General features: G+C 40.8%; 1 protein-coding gene across 3 annotated transcripts in view; it reads right to left on the reverse strand.

Annotated features, from left to right (window-relative positions):
* Positions 1-1,937: 1,937 nt before the first annotated feature.
* satb2 (SATB homeobox 2) overlaps positions 1,938-17,432 on the reverse strand; it is a 58,049-nt gene continuing 42,554 nt past the window's right edge. For 2 of the 3 annotated variants that reach the window (XM_087829863.1, XM_087829861.1), the window contains 3 exons: positions 17,016-17,210; positions 4,477-4,680; positions 1,938-4,379 (listed from right to left, as the gene is read on the reverse strand). In XM_087829863.1, coding sequence (XP_087685989.1) covers positions 3,885-4,379; positions 4,477-4,680; positions 17,016-17,210 — 894 coding nt within the window. In that variant the 3' untranslated portion in view covers positions 1,938-3,884. The remainder of the gene's footprint in view (positions 4,380-4,476; positions 4,681-17,015; positions 17,211-17,432) is intronic. The other variant, XM_087829862.1, reaches the window with a different exon arrangement.

The raw sequence follows: 17,432 nt of genomic DNA on the forward strand, positions 1-17,432 counted from the left end.
CAGATACACACAAAATTACAATCAATATGCCATAATAAGACACCTCAGTGTTTCTTTTTTATGTGCATTTGATGATACTAATTAGTTCATGTTAAACTTGGAAAATCTCCAAACCTACCTACAAATTATTAATAATCTATTAATCATATTTTTTACAAGACTACTCACAAATTTTTTCCTTTACTTAGTACAAAAGTTTTCTTTCAAGCTTAAGAACTTTCTATACTTTTTTCCTTGACTGATGTTGACTGATTTTACATTATTTTATTTTATAGACGAGTCAAACAAATACAACTAATGAAATGAACAAAATGCGCTGTAGGCGTCACTTCTTAAAAAGTCCTTGGTGGATATTTTTTTTTTTTTTTTTTTGTTTATTTCATTGTTTTATGATGACAAATGCTTTCCAAATCAAAGCAAATAATTTAGATTTACATAAAAACAAAAACTTTTGGGATTATCGGGACCATTGTTGTTTTGTGTTACAGCTGCTAGAGTCATGCAATGGAAAACAGTGCTTTGAGACTGCAGCATGACCAAAACGACTGCATCTGTGTGCGATAAACTTGCGATCTTGTTGCCTTTGAAATGGTTACTTTGAAGCCGCAGACCAGGTCTTTGGCCACTCACAATAAGTTGCCATCTTCAAAGCAACTTTGGTGCAAAATGGCAATAAGGTGGAGTCAGTCTGCTATATCTCTCCCCATGCAGTTGCAGTGGGTGAATTTGACATTATTATTACTATCTATTTAAAAAAAAAGTTACATTCATCCGCGCAGACAGGCTCAGATTGATTGCAACAAGCAGGCAATCTCTCTGCTTTTTTAAATTATATAAAAGTCTATTAAAGAGCCCATTAAGGATAGCTAACAAGATGGCAGCGAGGACGACCTTTTTTTTGTGACCTAATTTACATTATTTTGTGCCTTTCAGCTGCTGGACAATGCTGGAGAACAATGCTGCATCTATACTGCAATGGCTAATCTTTAGGCTAGCTGAACAGCTAGCTAAGCTTATTGTTGGTTATTTGGTTAAAGACATGATACCACTATCCACTTGTTGTACTCTGAGAGGTACTATTTTTGGATGTGGACCCCAGGAAGAATAGTTTCTGCTACAGTAACAACCAATGGAGATCTAAATAAGAATAAAGAAAGGCATTTCACGTAAATGTCACAGGCTACAAAGTGCAGCAGCTAGCTTTTAGCTAAAGCTGTCCCTCCAAGAGAAATGAATGAGCTTGATGCTGGTCATGTTGTGGAGGGACCATTATGATCTTTTTGTGTAACACAGCAAAATCAATATAAGAGATATATAATAATAATATTAATAACATAAATATGCACAAGACTACACTAAACCATATAATCTACACATACAGCTAATTACAAATATGTATTTGTTTTACGCTAATACAAATATATTCCACTGATTTCCTCCAAAGTTAATCCTGTAATGTGAATAAAAAGTAATTTTTTGAAGTAAAGTTACACCAATGGTGGCAGCAAAATTTTTATAATATGATTGGTCATTACATTTGATAAGTTGATAATAACCAAAATAATATTTGTGCCAGTTTAACTGAACCTAGAGAGATTAATTAATTCTACTGCTTCTTGTACATTTCTTTTTCAAACAATCTCATAAAAGTGCAAGGGAAGTAATAATATTGGCAGTGGTCATGTTCACAGGACAGCTTCCAGCAGCTCTAATTGTGTGGCACGGCAGAGAGAAAAAATGCAAGCTGAGAGTGCTGGAAGCCTTTCTGTCTAAATTATTGTCACTCCCTCTGGCTTATTAGAAAAACCAGCCCCAGAGGCTTTACACAGACCTTTAATTGATTGGTCTAGCAAAAGGTTTAGCCCAGTGACAATCTGTGTGTCTTTATGCTCTGGGGTGTTTGAGAGGATGTATAAAATAGAAGTAAAAACAGACACTTTTTGAATTCACAAGTTTTAATTCACTTCAACACTGAACTGAACTAAGATTTCATCAGAACTGCATTTGAGTCTAACCCTGATTCCTGTCATACAGAAAAGCACAACGTAATGATATAGAGTGATTGATGTAAAAATTAAAAAGGCAGGTCGTCTTTCTGAGTGTAGCAGCCGATCGGGATAGTCAAACGAGACACTACCCATGCTCAGATATTGTTTCCAACATACTATTTACTTACACATCTGCAAGAGACACCAAACAAAGAAAGAAAAAAAAGATATTTGCTTTCTTTTTAAATAGTCTTGTGACTGAATTTGCTTTTCACAATAAAATGAACCGATTCCACTGAGTTGTCTTAAGGAAAAAAAAATCTCCAAACTGGCTCAAACAATTAAAGTCACTCAGCAAAATAAAAGTATATCAACAACAATTTATCCCATGTCGGGTATTTACAGACATTAAAAGTGAAGAACAGAGTCAAACCTGCCACATTTCTTTAATGGCTCATAAAAGTAGATTGTCATCAACTGCAGAAAAAAGCACATTTTTACTTTCTTCTTTTTCCAGCAAATTTTCTATTTATGTGAAAAAGAACTATAAAACCCCCCAAAGAAAACTGGCATAATACGACTTGACAGGGCATTTTTTTCACCCAATAACACTCAGTAACTGCTTCTTTTATTTTCTTTCATTCTCTCCGCTCCTCTTCTTCCTCTTCTTGTAGGGCAGGGCACTCTTAATGTCTCTTGTTATCCAAACAACCGCCCAGTTCTGCAAACCAATATTTAAAACCATGGAAATAAAAACTAAAAATAGCACGCAATGACAGCATCTCTAACCATAATAACAACAATAATAACAATAATGATAATAATAATCATGGATAAAGATAGCAATAAATAGGGTTGGTGAAGTTTAAGTGCGGGTAGGTGTGGTGAAACACAAGACTGTGGGCACCAATTAGAGAGAGGAGAGGAGGCGGGAGGGAGAGAGTGAGATGGAGAGGAGGAGTGGAAGGGGTGGACTACCACATAGAGAAAGACTGATTGTTTGCTGCTCTGTCTCTCCTTTCCTAACATTTTTTCCCTCTTGCACACGAATGTGAGGGTCCCTCCACGCCACATCCTCTTTGCTGTCCTCCTGCCAGATTTGTCCACTGCTCCTCTCCACACTCAGTTTTAAACAGTTTGTCTTTTGCAGCTTTGAGCGCCGAGACAGATGGACGGGAGAAGGGGGACGAAAATACAGCACATCCACTAAATATCAGGGTCCTTGTGATCAGTAAGTGCTAGATTGGACTATTCTGGAGTGTGACTGTGAGGCAGAGGCAGGGAGTATGTGTGTGTGTGTCGGCCTTTACCACAATGAAATAAAGCTTGAAGATGCACAGAGAGTGCTGTGTACCTGCGGTCTCAGGCAGGCAAAAGCATTAGCAACATCAGCGTGTGTCCTGAGGATTTTGTCGTTTTTGTCGAGGACCCAGCCCACCATTTAAGTTCTATATGACTGTGCTCTGTCTTTAAAGAGGAGGAATGTGGCTTTCCTGGCTGATTAGGATAAATTGGTGCGATTGTTTCGAGGTCGGAGTAGAAAAAGTATTTCCTACGAATGAAAATCTGGGGTGAATTATTTAAACGTTCCTCGGGGGAGTATTCTTTCACATTTATACAACTACTGCTGTATCACAGCACACTGATAACCTGTTTTCTTCTACTGAGGTAATTTCACTCTACAAATCTGCGTTTGGTACTGTACACAGTCTGTCTGATCATTTCAGATGTACAGTGTTTCAGCCCAATGCTGTCTTGGTTAATGTGCCTGGGTAGACGTTAACCTTCCTTTGCTGCCACCCTCCATAATTTCTTGAGTAATTCCTCACTTCCTATCACAGAACATACGTTTCTCGTGCTTCTCTCTTTATCTCTGTCCTCTCTGTTCGTCAGTCTCTACCTCTGGTAGTCAGCCTGCTCTCGAGGACTGGATGAGGAGCTCCCGGGTGCAAGAGGTCCACTAAGCCTGCCTTGCCCCTTGTCCTTGCCCTCCTCCTGAGCCGCATTGGGCCCTAAAGACAACTGGCTGGAGTTGGAGCTGGAGGATGTCGGAGGCTGGCTCAGCCCCCCACTGCTCCCACTGTTCCCCTCAGTGGGCTGGTAGATCTCCTCAGCCCCATCCTCGCTCGACTCTGGGTCCTCTGAGCCCGAAAGCAACTCCTCTTCCCTGTACTCGCTGACATCAACCCCTCCAGTGGCGGCAGCACCCTCGCCCAGGTCTTTGAGGCGGCCGTGGTGCTTGACGTGATACCGCTGGTTCTGGAAGAACTTGATGATGGTGTGTTTGGGTAGGTCAAGCTGTGCGGACAAAGTATGAATAGCCTCCTGGTCTGGATACAGGCCAACATCCTGGATGAAGCTCTGCAGGATACCCAGGGCCTCTAGAGAAATCTAGAATACACACAGCCAAGTGTCAAAAACTAGATAAAGAAATGAACAAACCCACATAACAAAATGCAGAATGGGAAAACACGATAACCATCGGTACCTTGGTGCGTGATCGGGGCTTCTTGTTGCTTCCAGCACCGCCAACAGTGCCAGATGCAACACCTGTAGGTCCTCCACCCATATTCTGTGACCTCTCTTCATTCGCTGGGGCAGACAATGGTTCTTCACGCATTGGAGACAGGTGATGCTCCTTCATGGGGCCTTGGGGTGGCCTGTGAAGTGCCTGGCGAGAAAGGCAAAAGAGCTGATTAATGGGGTACAGTGACCCCTGATCAAGACTGCAGCCAGGAGCGAGAGTGCACAGTATTTGATCTAAATGTATACAAATGTGTTGAATGAGCATTTATGTGACCGTGGGTTTTTTGCACTTTATGCCTCACATTTGATCAGAAATACAGTTTTGCACCTGATAAGTGCTATGTTCAGTTTACAAAACCCTGTATGATACATAACATCTTATAAATCATCCAGTTGTCACGGCCCACGAGGGCAGACCGTGTGGAGAGTGTGTTTGGTGGACCCAGGTGCGGACACAGACGCTGGAGGCAAAACTTGTGCTAAGCTCAAAGCGAGCCTTTAATCACGGCTGATACAGAAGGCAAAATAACAAACCATAAACTATGGGAATGACAAAACTAAAAACCTAAACTGGGAGTGACTAAGGCTATGAATGAAGACCAGGACTGAACTATGACGAAGTACTGTGGACAGACTATGAACACGACATGAAAAACTGTGAACGAGATCTCGGTACTGGCACATGAAGGTGCAGGGAAACATGACTGGAGAAAGTGACTATAAATATGTCCAATACCGAATCTTGCAGACTAGAATCATGACGTGCAGCTAGAAATAATAGGGTGCATGAACAGACGACGTGACACTGACACGAAGACACACTGGGCTAAAATACACTGAGGAAGTCATCAAGGAATTAGAGACAGAAGGGGGACACAACTGGGAGGAATAAGACCTAATGAGACAGGGGGAACAAAGCTAGAAACACTGACATAAGACAGGAACATGAACCTTCAGAGTAAAACAGGAAACAAGACCCCACTAAACAAAAACGCAGACACGACACAGAGACAGACTAGATACTGAACTAAACCTGCAATAAACATGAGAACACAAAACCTACGAACTAATCCCTAAACAAGAATAACTGAAACATAGATTCATAATCATCAGCATCATAATAAGGAAAGAATCCAAAATGCAAAAACACACCAAAACATAACAACTCAAAATACTGGGTCAAACTGACCCAGAACCGTTACACCAGTATACCGCCCTCCACCTGCAGTACACAGTAGCCAGGGCTGCAAGGTGAACACAGGGTGAGAACAAGTACTCACAGTGTCACGGTCTATTAAGCTGCTCCAAGGCTGGCATTCAAACACCAGTGCATCCTGGTTACCTTTGACCTAATGTGTGTAAGATTAGCTCTAGTAAAACGCACACCACCTGTTTACCAGGAAGTCTCTTATTTACAAGCTTATGATACCCAATCACTATTTAACCAGCCCATTCAAAGCCTCAGAGGGGCAGAGGGTAGAGGGGGAATGAGGACAAAGGAGTCATCATCTACGATTGGTGCTTAGATAAGGTCAGCAGAAAGCGGCTATTGTTGTAGTTTGATAGTAGAGGACAGGAAACACAAGGAGGAAAACTTGTGAGAGTAAATGAACAAAAACACAACAGAAGAACATATAAGGTACCAAAAAAAAAAACAGCAGATAGAGATAGAGCAGAATCAAAACAATTAACTTCATTAGACTGTAACTGACACTCTATTAAACGGACACACCAACAGAACTGCTGTTACTTGATAACATAGGGAATTGGTATCATCACCATATTTATAAACAAAAGAGCTCCAAAATCGAGAAACTGAAAAACTTCATTCATCTTTTACTTGATTAGACTTGTATTTATAACAAGTATTCAATAATCTATCAATATTTCATATACAATATACGCTGGCTCTCTTTTAGAACTTCTCTTTTAATAAAGGGGTAAACAAGAGTTTTAAAAAGCATATTCATTGTAAAATACTTCAGCACATTAACTTAGTCACTGTGAGATCAAAGTACATTAGCACTGCTTTTGTGCTCATTTAATCATAGAGGCTATTTTTAGGAGTATTTCATACACATCATGCTAAAAACAAATTTTTCCTTGTTATAGTTACTCGTCAGGAGAAGCCTCCAGACTGGCTGGCTGGTTATTGATCTGTTCTTAAATCTGATCTGGTTGATTTTTACTTTCATATAAAATGAAGACATTGTGTCAAACGCAGCCTGATGAACCAAAACTTAGTTAAAAAAAACAAAAACAAAACATCTACTATTGCTGCTTGAACAGCTAGTGCAAGTGTACCTGGGTTTTTATCAACTCAGATTATTCAGTAATCCAGGTTATGACACAAAGAGCTCAAAGTTTATCAGGATTTATGTGTACAGAGAGCTGAAGAAGAAATACGTAGAAAAGTGGAGCTTGTGCAGAGAGGATCCTCTGGCTGTCAGGATGGGCCTGACGGCCGTGTGACAGCCCTGAGGAGGGCCGGATGAAGTGTTCGGAGGGAACGTGGGGACTTTGGTTGTTTGTCAGAAGGTAGTGGCTGTTGTGAGAGCGTTGCGGTTCTGTCCCGCCCGCTCACTTTAAGAGCAGGGAGGGGCCTCCCCACTGGAATGCCCAGCTATAAATCTGTAGCGCATTAAAATTAAAGGACCCACATAAAGATAATAGTCATTCACTTTTCTCTCCCTCTTTTCAATAATAACAGGGTATTACTTAAATAATATCGAGGGCAGGCCAGACCATGAAATTGCTCCGATTTCATTTCTGGGGCTTTATTTCTGCGAGGGGGGGCATTTACAGGAATTCTGTAGGTTTTTCCTTATTTTGCCATTTTTCAAATTGACGGTTTTAGATATTGAAGAAAAAAACTGTAAGACTGTAAGAATGCGACAGACTAGCAATACAAAGTTAGAGGCAAAGACGGAAAAGAGAGAAAAAAAGGAGTCTATCCCTGTTCTAATGAGGACCACACAGCCACAAATATCCCCCATACAAACATACTGAGACACTTAATAGCTAAATTGAGGGTAAACCATAGAGGGGATTGTGAAACCTACCACCCCAAACACACTCCCACACAGACCTTCATCATTTCTATGCTTATTTGAGCTGACGGCAGGGACTCTCGGATCAGGGGCCGCACATGCATGCATTGACAGAGGAGCCTGGACTCCTACATGTTATAATGGAGATGTTTGAAAGCCGAGGCAAGCACACAGGGCTCCTTCAAAGTTCACCTCCAAATGCTTCTTATCTGTTGTCTTATTCTGTCCTACCTGAAGCTTTTCTGTCTCTACCTCCTTTCCACGTCTGTACTCACTTCTAATGCTTCAGGACACTAATGAAGCGAGTCCCTGCCAACCCAACACGACTCCAAAAATTCATAGATGCCAGGAACCCCTGCTCCCACCTCCCCGTGTCCTCTACCTACACCACTCTCTAACTACTTTCTGCAAGCCCTGATTCAGAATTTAAAATAAATGTTTGTACCACACCAAATTTGATTTACCATTAATAATAAATTAGGATCCAAGTTGAATTTTGAGCAGTTCAGTATCATGATCAAACCCTTTTTGTTGTATATTTTTCCTAAAAACTAGTTTTGACTCGATTTGTTTTGATTGCCTATTGCATTTTCCACTTTTTACGACTTCAGTCTAACCCTCTATGTCTTTGCTTCTTGAGCTCCACTATTTCTCAATTAATCACTTTGTTAATCACCGTTGGGTCATCTTACAGAATGCAGTACGGCAAACTCTGGGTGTGTGAGAAAGTAAAAAAATCATAAAACCAATTTTTGGCGAAGGTAATTAAAAGCTAAAACTGAAAAGAAAATCAAAACAGCAAGCCGCGGTCATGTGTCATAGGGGGCTGACCTACAGTCTGGGGTTAGTTACCTAGACTAACTGGGGGAGCTGGAATCGTTGTAGATCACAGGCAAAGTTCTGCTAAAATGCTTTTTATTGCCCAACTACCCATCATTTTTCATTGCCATATGAAGTTCACAATAATGATTCATAAGGCAGCTACCTCTCTGGTAATGATCTGGTTAAGTTTAGGGACCAAAAGTACTGGGTTACAGTTTGGGAAAGATCATGGTTTGGGTTTAAAACCCACATGTCTAAGGGCAGGGAAAGATCATGGTCATAACTAAATGAGGACTTGCTGTACTCTGTTAAGGTCAGGAAAAGACTGTGGTGGTCACAGGCTCAAAGAAAACAGCAGCGGTTCATACATGTAAGAAACAGAAACATATGAACATGGTCTCCAGTGGAGAACGTGACGTGTTGATACAGCATCCTGATCCTGATTTTAGGAAAACAGCCACTGTGACATCCAGAAGTCTGATGTTGTAGATATCAACTTGGCTACTATTCAGTGTCGGAAAAATTCAGTATGCAACATATGAAAAAGTACATGAAAAGGAACCAAAATGCTAAGATGCATGCATTCAGTGGTACCGAGGAGTGCAACATGAACCCGGCTTTAGTTTACATTTTTTAAACGTGAGCGATTTAGCTGTTTACACGATCACTGTAGCATCATTCGGAATATAGACTATTAAAAAATTGTGTTTTATGATCTGACCGAGAAACCAGCGTATACTGCATGCTCAGTAACGTGCACTGGTTTATCCTTCCTGTTTTTCTAATGGGGAACATAATTGACATATTGAACACGATACAGTATTTAAAAAAGACTTGAAATTCACAAGTGAGAGTATAAACTCACCAGAGAAGCCTTTACTCGGGTCATAGAGTATTGGAGTTGCTGTCCCATTTTCGAATGAGCAAATTTACAGAAATATTCACCAAACGTAACATGTCAGATGTGATCTCGATTATGCTACAATTATTCTTAAAAGTTTACAGTTTATTTGGCCCGTTTCACCTTTAGTCCCCCTTCCCATGCAGTCCAGTTTGCCTACTTCTCACCATTAAACGTTGGAAAGGACTACATGTCACTTCAGAGCAACACAATACAGCCCTGCTCTCCCAAAACCACAAGCACCGGAGCCCAGCGCCAGACCAGCTCTTCTTGTGGCATGATTCAATATTCCTGAAAAACATCCCCCCCTCTTTCTCTTTCCTTCTCACTTCTCCCCTCCCTCTCTCTGTCTTTCTCTCGCTCTTCTGGCAGCGCTGTGAGTGCACTGCAGTGAAATGAAAAAGTTTTCTTTTAAACGTAAATCAAGGCAAATTACGACGCAGAACTATGAAAGAATTATAGAACATGAAATATTCATCTTCCCCTTAATGAGCTCTGGTCCTGCAGGACCTCTAACTCTCGCTCTCTGTCTGTGTGTGTTTTGTTGTGTATGCGTGTGTGTGTGTGTTTGGTTGCGGGTGGGGGGGGGACCACAAGAGACGGCATTAACACAGAGATAAATATGTAATGAAGGAAAAATCACTTTTCTGTTGGTTTTTTGCATGACTTCACCTTTCCTGTTAATCAGTGTGTTTTTTATTTTCCCCCTTTTCCCTCCATCTCTGTCTCTGTCTGTCTCTTTCACTCTTGCATTTAAAGAAGTGTGTGTGGTTGCGATTCATGGAGACTGGATCCGGACTAATGGAGTAGATGAGTCATTGCACATTACTCTTTTTTTGTATAATAATGCTTCTTTGATGAAAAACTGTATACACGTAATGTCACTGAGCGCTGGGGTCATGTGTGTATACGCATGCACGCACTTGCATTGTCGCATCTTTTTTTCATTCAAACTGTGTGTGTGGTATTCATTCCATTTATCTGCAATTAAACAATTAACTTAATTGTGGTTTGCCAAAAAGCCCAAACTCCACCCTGCAACAGTGAGTGAGGCCACCGGGATGCACTGAAGACTGAGAGACAAACCAGGAGGAAAAGAGAGAGGCAGATATGTTGTCTGGAAGTGAAATGAATAGACTACACAAACTGAAACTGAAAAATGCTGCTTTATCATTTATCGTACAATTATTTTCATATTTTGCAGTGCTAGATCTGCATGAATGTGTGTTTGGTTGTGTTTTTTTCTGTTATTAAGCCGTTTTTATTGACAGTGTTTGAAAGATTGTAACATGATTTGTGAGACTAGTTTAGTCATGAAAACTGTCATTATAAAATTACTTTATCTGCTAATGTTACGAATTAACCATCACCATGGATGGAACAGATGTGCCACTTACTAGTGGGCTACCTAGGTAGCTTTTGCTTGTTTACCTTAATGGTAATAGAATCATATCTGAGCGGAAATGCTAGCTGGCTACCTCGTCAAATCCCTGATCCATGATGCAAACTTGTATAACAAAGTAAACCTGTGTAATCTGACTTGTGTATGACAAATGCTATTGATTTTCTCCATAACGGTACAGGTCATACAGGCCTGGAAATTGATCACCTGACGACCTCAGCATCATGCTGCATTTTTCCCCCATCTGCTTACTGGGGGAAAAAAGTATATTCCCTGACATGTTGGTGAGTGGGTGCCAGAGGCCACTAGCTGTTGCTGGGTGAAATCAGTGGCAGAGTGGGTGCTGCACCAAAACTTTCTGATGTTTGTTTTTGTCGCTAACAGTTGGCTGCGGTCGCCCACAGTTAGATGACACAAACTGTTCTGCAAACATTCTCTAACTAACCACTAATCCATCTATCCATTTTCCATTTTCCACTTATCACGGTTCACACCTATGGGCAATTTGGAATCACCAGTTAACCTAACCTGTGGACCCGGAGTACCCGGAGAGAACCCACGCAAAAACACGGGGAGAACAGGCAAACACCCTGGCCAGGTCGTGAAGTCAAACTCATCTGCTAGAGGCCAAAACAATCATTAAGTGATAACTGATAATATGAGTATTTTCTCTGGAAGTTACGCAGAGATCATTTAACTGTTTCCTTTAAGACATCTAAGCTGGATTCTATCAGTGGGGAAAACGTATAACTCTACATTTACCAAAAGCAAAACAACATGATGAAATCATTTCACATTAATTTTTATTGCATTAAATTGTTATGGAAGCTCAGTAAGATTTTAGACATAAGATGCTAGACTTTGCTTCAAAGCTCTAGTGTTATTTTTTAGCAGACATTAAATGGCATTAAGCGAAACAGAGTAAAAGCAAGCAAATAGAGTCGACTATAGACCTACGCTTTATTTGTACGGTCCTTTTTTTAATCTCTTGGCAGTTTTTTTCCTGCTGTTTAATTTTGTGGAACTCTGTGAGAGCTGATCACAACAGTTGGTGTCAGTGAACAGCAGCATGTGCTGTCCAATGGAAGTCAGAAATTTAAAAGCTTACACAACTCGTTGACAGGACACATTTTGACTTTCTATAATAGGAAATTATGTCAAAGGTGGTTCTGTTTTATTTCCAGTAAGTCGTAACAGTGAGCCAGCATGCTAAGTAATTTAGCTGTCGCTTAAAACTGAGGCAGCTAAAGGAAATGCTGCTATTTTATTGTCTACACCAAATGAAGGTATGGGTACTATTGCTTTTTACGGTCCAGAGAATCTATTGTTTCACACACTGAGATCAGTTTACTCATCATCAGCACTGCTCAGCTGGTGAAATCAGTTGTGTAACGGCTCTGGTGGGAACTTTCCCAGCTCTAGGAAAAATAATGCCTGGTGATGTCATTGAGGCTGTTTTGACATTGGGTTGGGTTTGGAGATTTTTTTTATTTTTTATTTTTTTTACAGAAAACTTGTGTTACAAAATAAGGGTGTGGAGTTTAGAAAAATGGAGGGCGTTTATCAGGCAGGGGGGTCCAATGAAGATTGATGTTTCATTAAAAACAGCGTACAGTCCAGTGCACAGGCTTGACTCATAAGTCAGTTTGTATTTGTCTAGTGTCCCCATTTAGATCACTATTGTTTTAAACACCACATACCTACATCACCTCGAGACCCTCGGTTTAATGGCTCTGCAGTACTAAATCACCGTGACAACCCAGGCCCTGTGTTTTTCTTATCTAATGCTCATATTTTCACAATTTTTTTTGCAAAACAATTTGTCCTACTAGTAAAACAAGTGAGAATGTGCATGATATCTTTCATAATATGGTAATGAGTTCATCAATCATTTCCCCCCAAAAAGCGGAATATGCATATGATTCCCTGCATAGATCTGTGTGCAAAGACAGCTCAAAAATAGCTCTGATTCAGAACGTCGAACTCATTTTACATCGTGGGCCACAGTCACTGTACACAAATGTAACTACACATTTAATCAATGAGATATCTTAATATAAGATTTCCACATGATAAAGACATGTTTGCTGTAGTAAAGAAATCTGTCACAACACTTTGGCCTTAAATTGTATTATTATAGAAATATTATCATTACAGAAACAAATATTATTACAGAAATATTTTACTAATTTTCTGTGGTATGAAATGCCATCAGCAGGAAAAGCTGTAAAAATTGTGAAAATCCAGTTAAAAGTCTAAGATTTACGTTGTCCTTTACATTTTTCATAGTAATCCAATGGGCAGATTTTGGCCCCCGGGCCTTATGTTTGACACTCCTGCCCCAGAGCTTATGTGGGAAGATTTCAGTTCTTGCAGCTTTGCTGGCCTGAAATCTCACAGAGATTACAACAGAGCCAGTGTAGCAAACCTGAGTCTTTGAAAGATTTAAGTGAAAATCTGGATTAAAAATTGAGGCTTTGTCTGAAGCGCAAGTCAGCCTTTGTCCTATAAGTGACAATTTATCTAGTTGCATTGTTAATGAACCACAATCATTCAAAGAAAAGACAGAGACCAACTCAAGTTCAAAAGTGATAGAAAATAAACAGTTAATCTACACGTCTGGAAATTTTAGAAAACATAAAAAAGTACAAAATAATAAAGATGCTTAAGATGAACTTTGACCTCCTTTTTTGGAAGCTGTGTCACATTATGATCACTTCTTTCCAAAGAACATTAACACTCAGGTTTCAGTTGAGGACTGGAGAAAGAAATGGGCAGTTTGTTATAGAAAATTCAAAAATCTTTTTTTCACTCTCAAAAGATTGTGATAATAACTGCTTAAGTTTAAAACATAATGACTTAATGACACGATCTTAACTTTGACAAGTCTGGAGCATTTATGATGGTTTCTTCAAAAAAAAAAAACTTTTGTATATATTTTTCAAACATTTGCCAGACTCGTTGCATTTGACACATTCTATGAAGTGGCCCCGCTTTGACGAGACAGAAAACAGGAGCGATTTGTTTTGGGGGTTTGGAATTAAGCACCGCTGGGCTAAAGCGAGACACACTGAGTGGAGGAAGGCTTGTAACTCCTGATTCTAGTCCACCACTCCTGGGGTCTCGGCCACTGTGAGCGGTCATACATGCACACACATAAACACCTCCAGACTTGCAGCAGAAATCAATTTAGCAAAAACAATAAAGTAATTATTTATGAGGGCAGACTCTGCCAAATTAGCTGTGGGACGCACTTAACTGCTCGAGCCATGTGAGTGAGAGCTGTAGAGCCAACGCTGGGGCTGTGTCAGTCATGAAGAAATGTGATGCTCGCTGAAGTTACAAACACACGCTTACAGCACCTGCACACTTCATAGATACGCTCACACAGAGCCGCTAGCATGTTACCGCACATACAGTCCAGTACAAAGCACACACACACACACACAAACACACACACACACATCACTGGTATGTGAACATTTGCTTCAGAGAGCAGCACCGCGTTCATTTTTCATGTGTATCCCGGGGTTGGTTGTTACAGTTTTAGAGACCTTCTTATTGTCCAAACACAACAGAGTGCTCACATTACCAACTATCAGTATGAGATTGTGTGTATGTGTGGCAGATGGGACACATGTGTGGTCTGTGGTGGCAGGCTGGCTGGAGCCTGAGGTTGGTGGAGGGCTTCATCTGGGACAGAGCAGGGAAGAAGGGGGGGCTCTCAAGACAGCAACATGAACACACACACACACCTCATTTCCGATTAATAAATCACCAGCGTTTCACCACAGCTCTTCTCCCTGTGTCTCTTGGGGTGGGAGTGAGGGTGGGTTGGGGGTGTGTGGGGGATGGGAGGGTTATTACACAGGCGTTTATGAGTGTAAATTTTATTTTTAGACTTTGCCGAGAGGAGTAGAGGAATGTGTTAATGGTGCCACCACAGCTTCCTTTGCATCTTCCCATCAGTCTTTAATACAAAGCTCTGAATTGGGAGGAGAGAAAAAAGGCTTGGTGGTAGAGTGAAGGTGGGTGGAGCTGCAAAGCAAGCCGTGTAGGATTCATGTCACAATACCAAATGGGAAGTCTGAGCATTGGCCTGTTTTTGATTTATGGCATATGGTATGTACTATATGTGGGCTATAATAGCTTTGGAGCTGGGGGTGACGGGGGCTGTGGGCAGAGTAAGCTGGCGGGTTCAACCAGAGGACCTAGACTCAGTCCAAGCAGTGAATGCTGTTTCTACCGTCGAACCTGATCTTCCACCTCTTTTCAGCGAGGTCAGGTGATGAAGAAGTGACACACTTCCTGTTGCTTCTCTGGACATTACACCGATTTAACATTTTGGGGAATTTGAACCTTTTCATGTTTGCATTTTAAAATTCAACTATAATCAGCTGCTTGATGTTTCTACCTCAAGCAAGAAAGGGGGAACGGGGGTGTTTGTGTTAGGTAGGTTCAACATTAACATAAACACTGATACCTTTATGTACCAACAAGCTCCTCCTATGGACTCAAGTATGGTAAAGCACAGGCAGGTATACAGGGTTTGTATGCTGTGGCATCGCTCCTACATTAAATATAACTATATAACTGATAGAGGCTGTCGTCACTGGATCATGGCACTATTTATAAATATATATTTTTTATCGATACTTTCAATTCAATTCAATTTTATTTATATAGCACCAAATCACAACAACAGTTGCCTCAGGGTGCTTTATATTGTAGAGTAGATCCTACAATAATAGATACAGAGAAAAACCCAACAATCATATGACCCCTTATGAAGAAGCACTTTGGTGACAGTGGGAAGGAAAAACTCCCTTTTAACAGGAAGAAACCTCCTGCAGAACCAGGCTCAGGGAGGGGCGGGGCCATCTGCTGCGACCGGTTGGGGAGAGAGAGGGAAGGCAGGATAAAGACACGCTGTGGAAGGCCTGCAACTTAATGCATAATTAGAATGGTGGTGGGGGGGGGCTACAAGTCAGGAAATAATTAAGCTATAAGTGCATTTTATCTGACACCATAAGTACACAGTTCTTTTCGGGGCGTGGGTCATGTCATGCTGTGACTTTACCTTGCATAACTGGGTATTTTACAGGAAAGAACAGAATAATTATACTGTAAGTAATGTACAAAACAGCCTGAGTGTAAAATGACAACTGATGAATGGAAAATCCTTCATGGATTAAAAAAGATTTAATAATGAAGGCACGTTTAACACCATAATACGAAGAATATTGCACAACATTACCTGTTCATTACACACCTCCTTCCTGTAAAATACTTAAAATCACTGAGGACTACTTAAATTGATTTAGAGCATAACTGTTGCTTTGTTACCCCTTTATTCTACCTTTAAGCATCTGCATGTTAATATAACTGCATTATTCTTTCAAATAAAATACACCTAAATTAAATTTAATTACAGAGAAATAAAGACCTTAGTCACGGGCCGTATTATAAAGTGCTATCCTACTTTTTAATTGGACTTGGTTTACATTTCTAATTTATTTAAGCTTTGCACTAGAGGAAAAAAAACCCAGGCATGCAGATAAAGTTAGGTGGGGCGGTTTCAGCGTGTGTCCAACTGGAGCGCTTACAGTAACCAAAGATGCCAACACGTTTCTGTGCTTCCTCCATCGATGTCCCTTCTCTCTCAAGCCTCCTTCAGCCTCTGCCTCCCTCCTCAAAAACTAATGGGGCATTTCCTCCAGTGCCACACCACCCAGCAACTCTGTTTACTCTTCATTCCACTGGGGCACACAGGGACACACAAACACATGTGCACCCACCACAAGATCAAACAGCACTGCGCAAACTTAGATTAAATAAATATAATGACTCAATAATAATGACAGATTTGGTCTCTGAAGGTAGAGGAATACACTTCCATCTGTTTTAATATGTGAGAAGTGCCATGAAAATGGAGCTCAGTAACAACTATTTCTAATATCATTCTTTACAGCATCTTAGTCATCCTTATCAGTCAGTGTTTATACTGTACTGTGTGTTCAGCACATTCATATCTGCGTACTTTTTAGGGGATTGTAATTAGAAGGGGTGGCCATGTTTTAAAGAAACAGTTCTGAAATAATCGAGTAATCCATCAAAAATAGATTTTAGGACACACGTGTTTGTAGGTATGAAGACCAAGCACTTTCTCCCGATTTCAAGTTGTAAATATTATGAGATGAGGTGATGTGCAGGAAATCTGTTCAGTGTGTTTACTAGAGACAGCTGTAAATAAAATCCACTCATTGTATACCGCATCTGGATATGGAGCGTTGAGGTGCACGTTACCTCCACATGCAAACACTTACCTGTGTGTCCTGTGGCATGTGGAGGACAGTGTGCAGCCTCTCGCTGTGATGGTGTCTGGACTCCTCCTCGTACGCAAGATCTCTGTCGGCCTGCGGCAGCGTCAGGAACCTCCTGATGGTGCACAGGTTCTCCCACAGAGTGCGGTTCTCAGGGCTGGGGTTCTCCTTCCACCGAAGTAGCTCGCACAGCCAGCCCTGAAGAAGAGACAAAGATGTATGCGTGGGGGGGAAAGTGAGGTTAAAAAGAAAGGAAGTGTGGACTGTGCGATAGCTGACAGGGATGTTAATGGGGGACTTCTGCTACTGTGTCATACACAGTGAGAAAGAATTGTTATGCAATTTTTTCCGACCTTTCTCTCTCACACACGTGCACGCAGAGTAGATGTCTCTGCATCTACTCTGTTTGGAAAGTGGCAG

The sequence above is a fragment of the Neolamprologus brichardi genome, chromosome 16 (assembly GCF_056152115.1).
Source record: "Neolamprologus brichardi isolate AB-2024 chromosome 16, ASM5615211v1, whole genome shotgun sequence".
Taxonomy (NCBI): Eukaryota; Metazoa; Chordata; class Actinopteri; order Cichliformes; family Cichlidae; genus Neolamprologus; species Neolamprologus brichardi.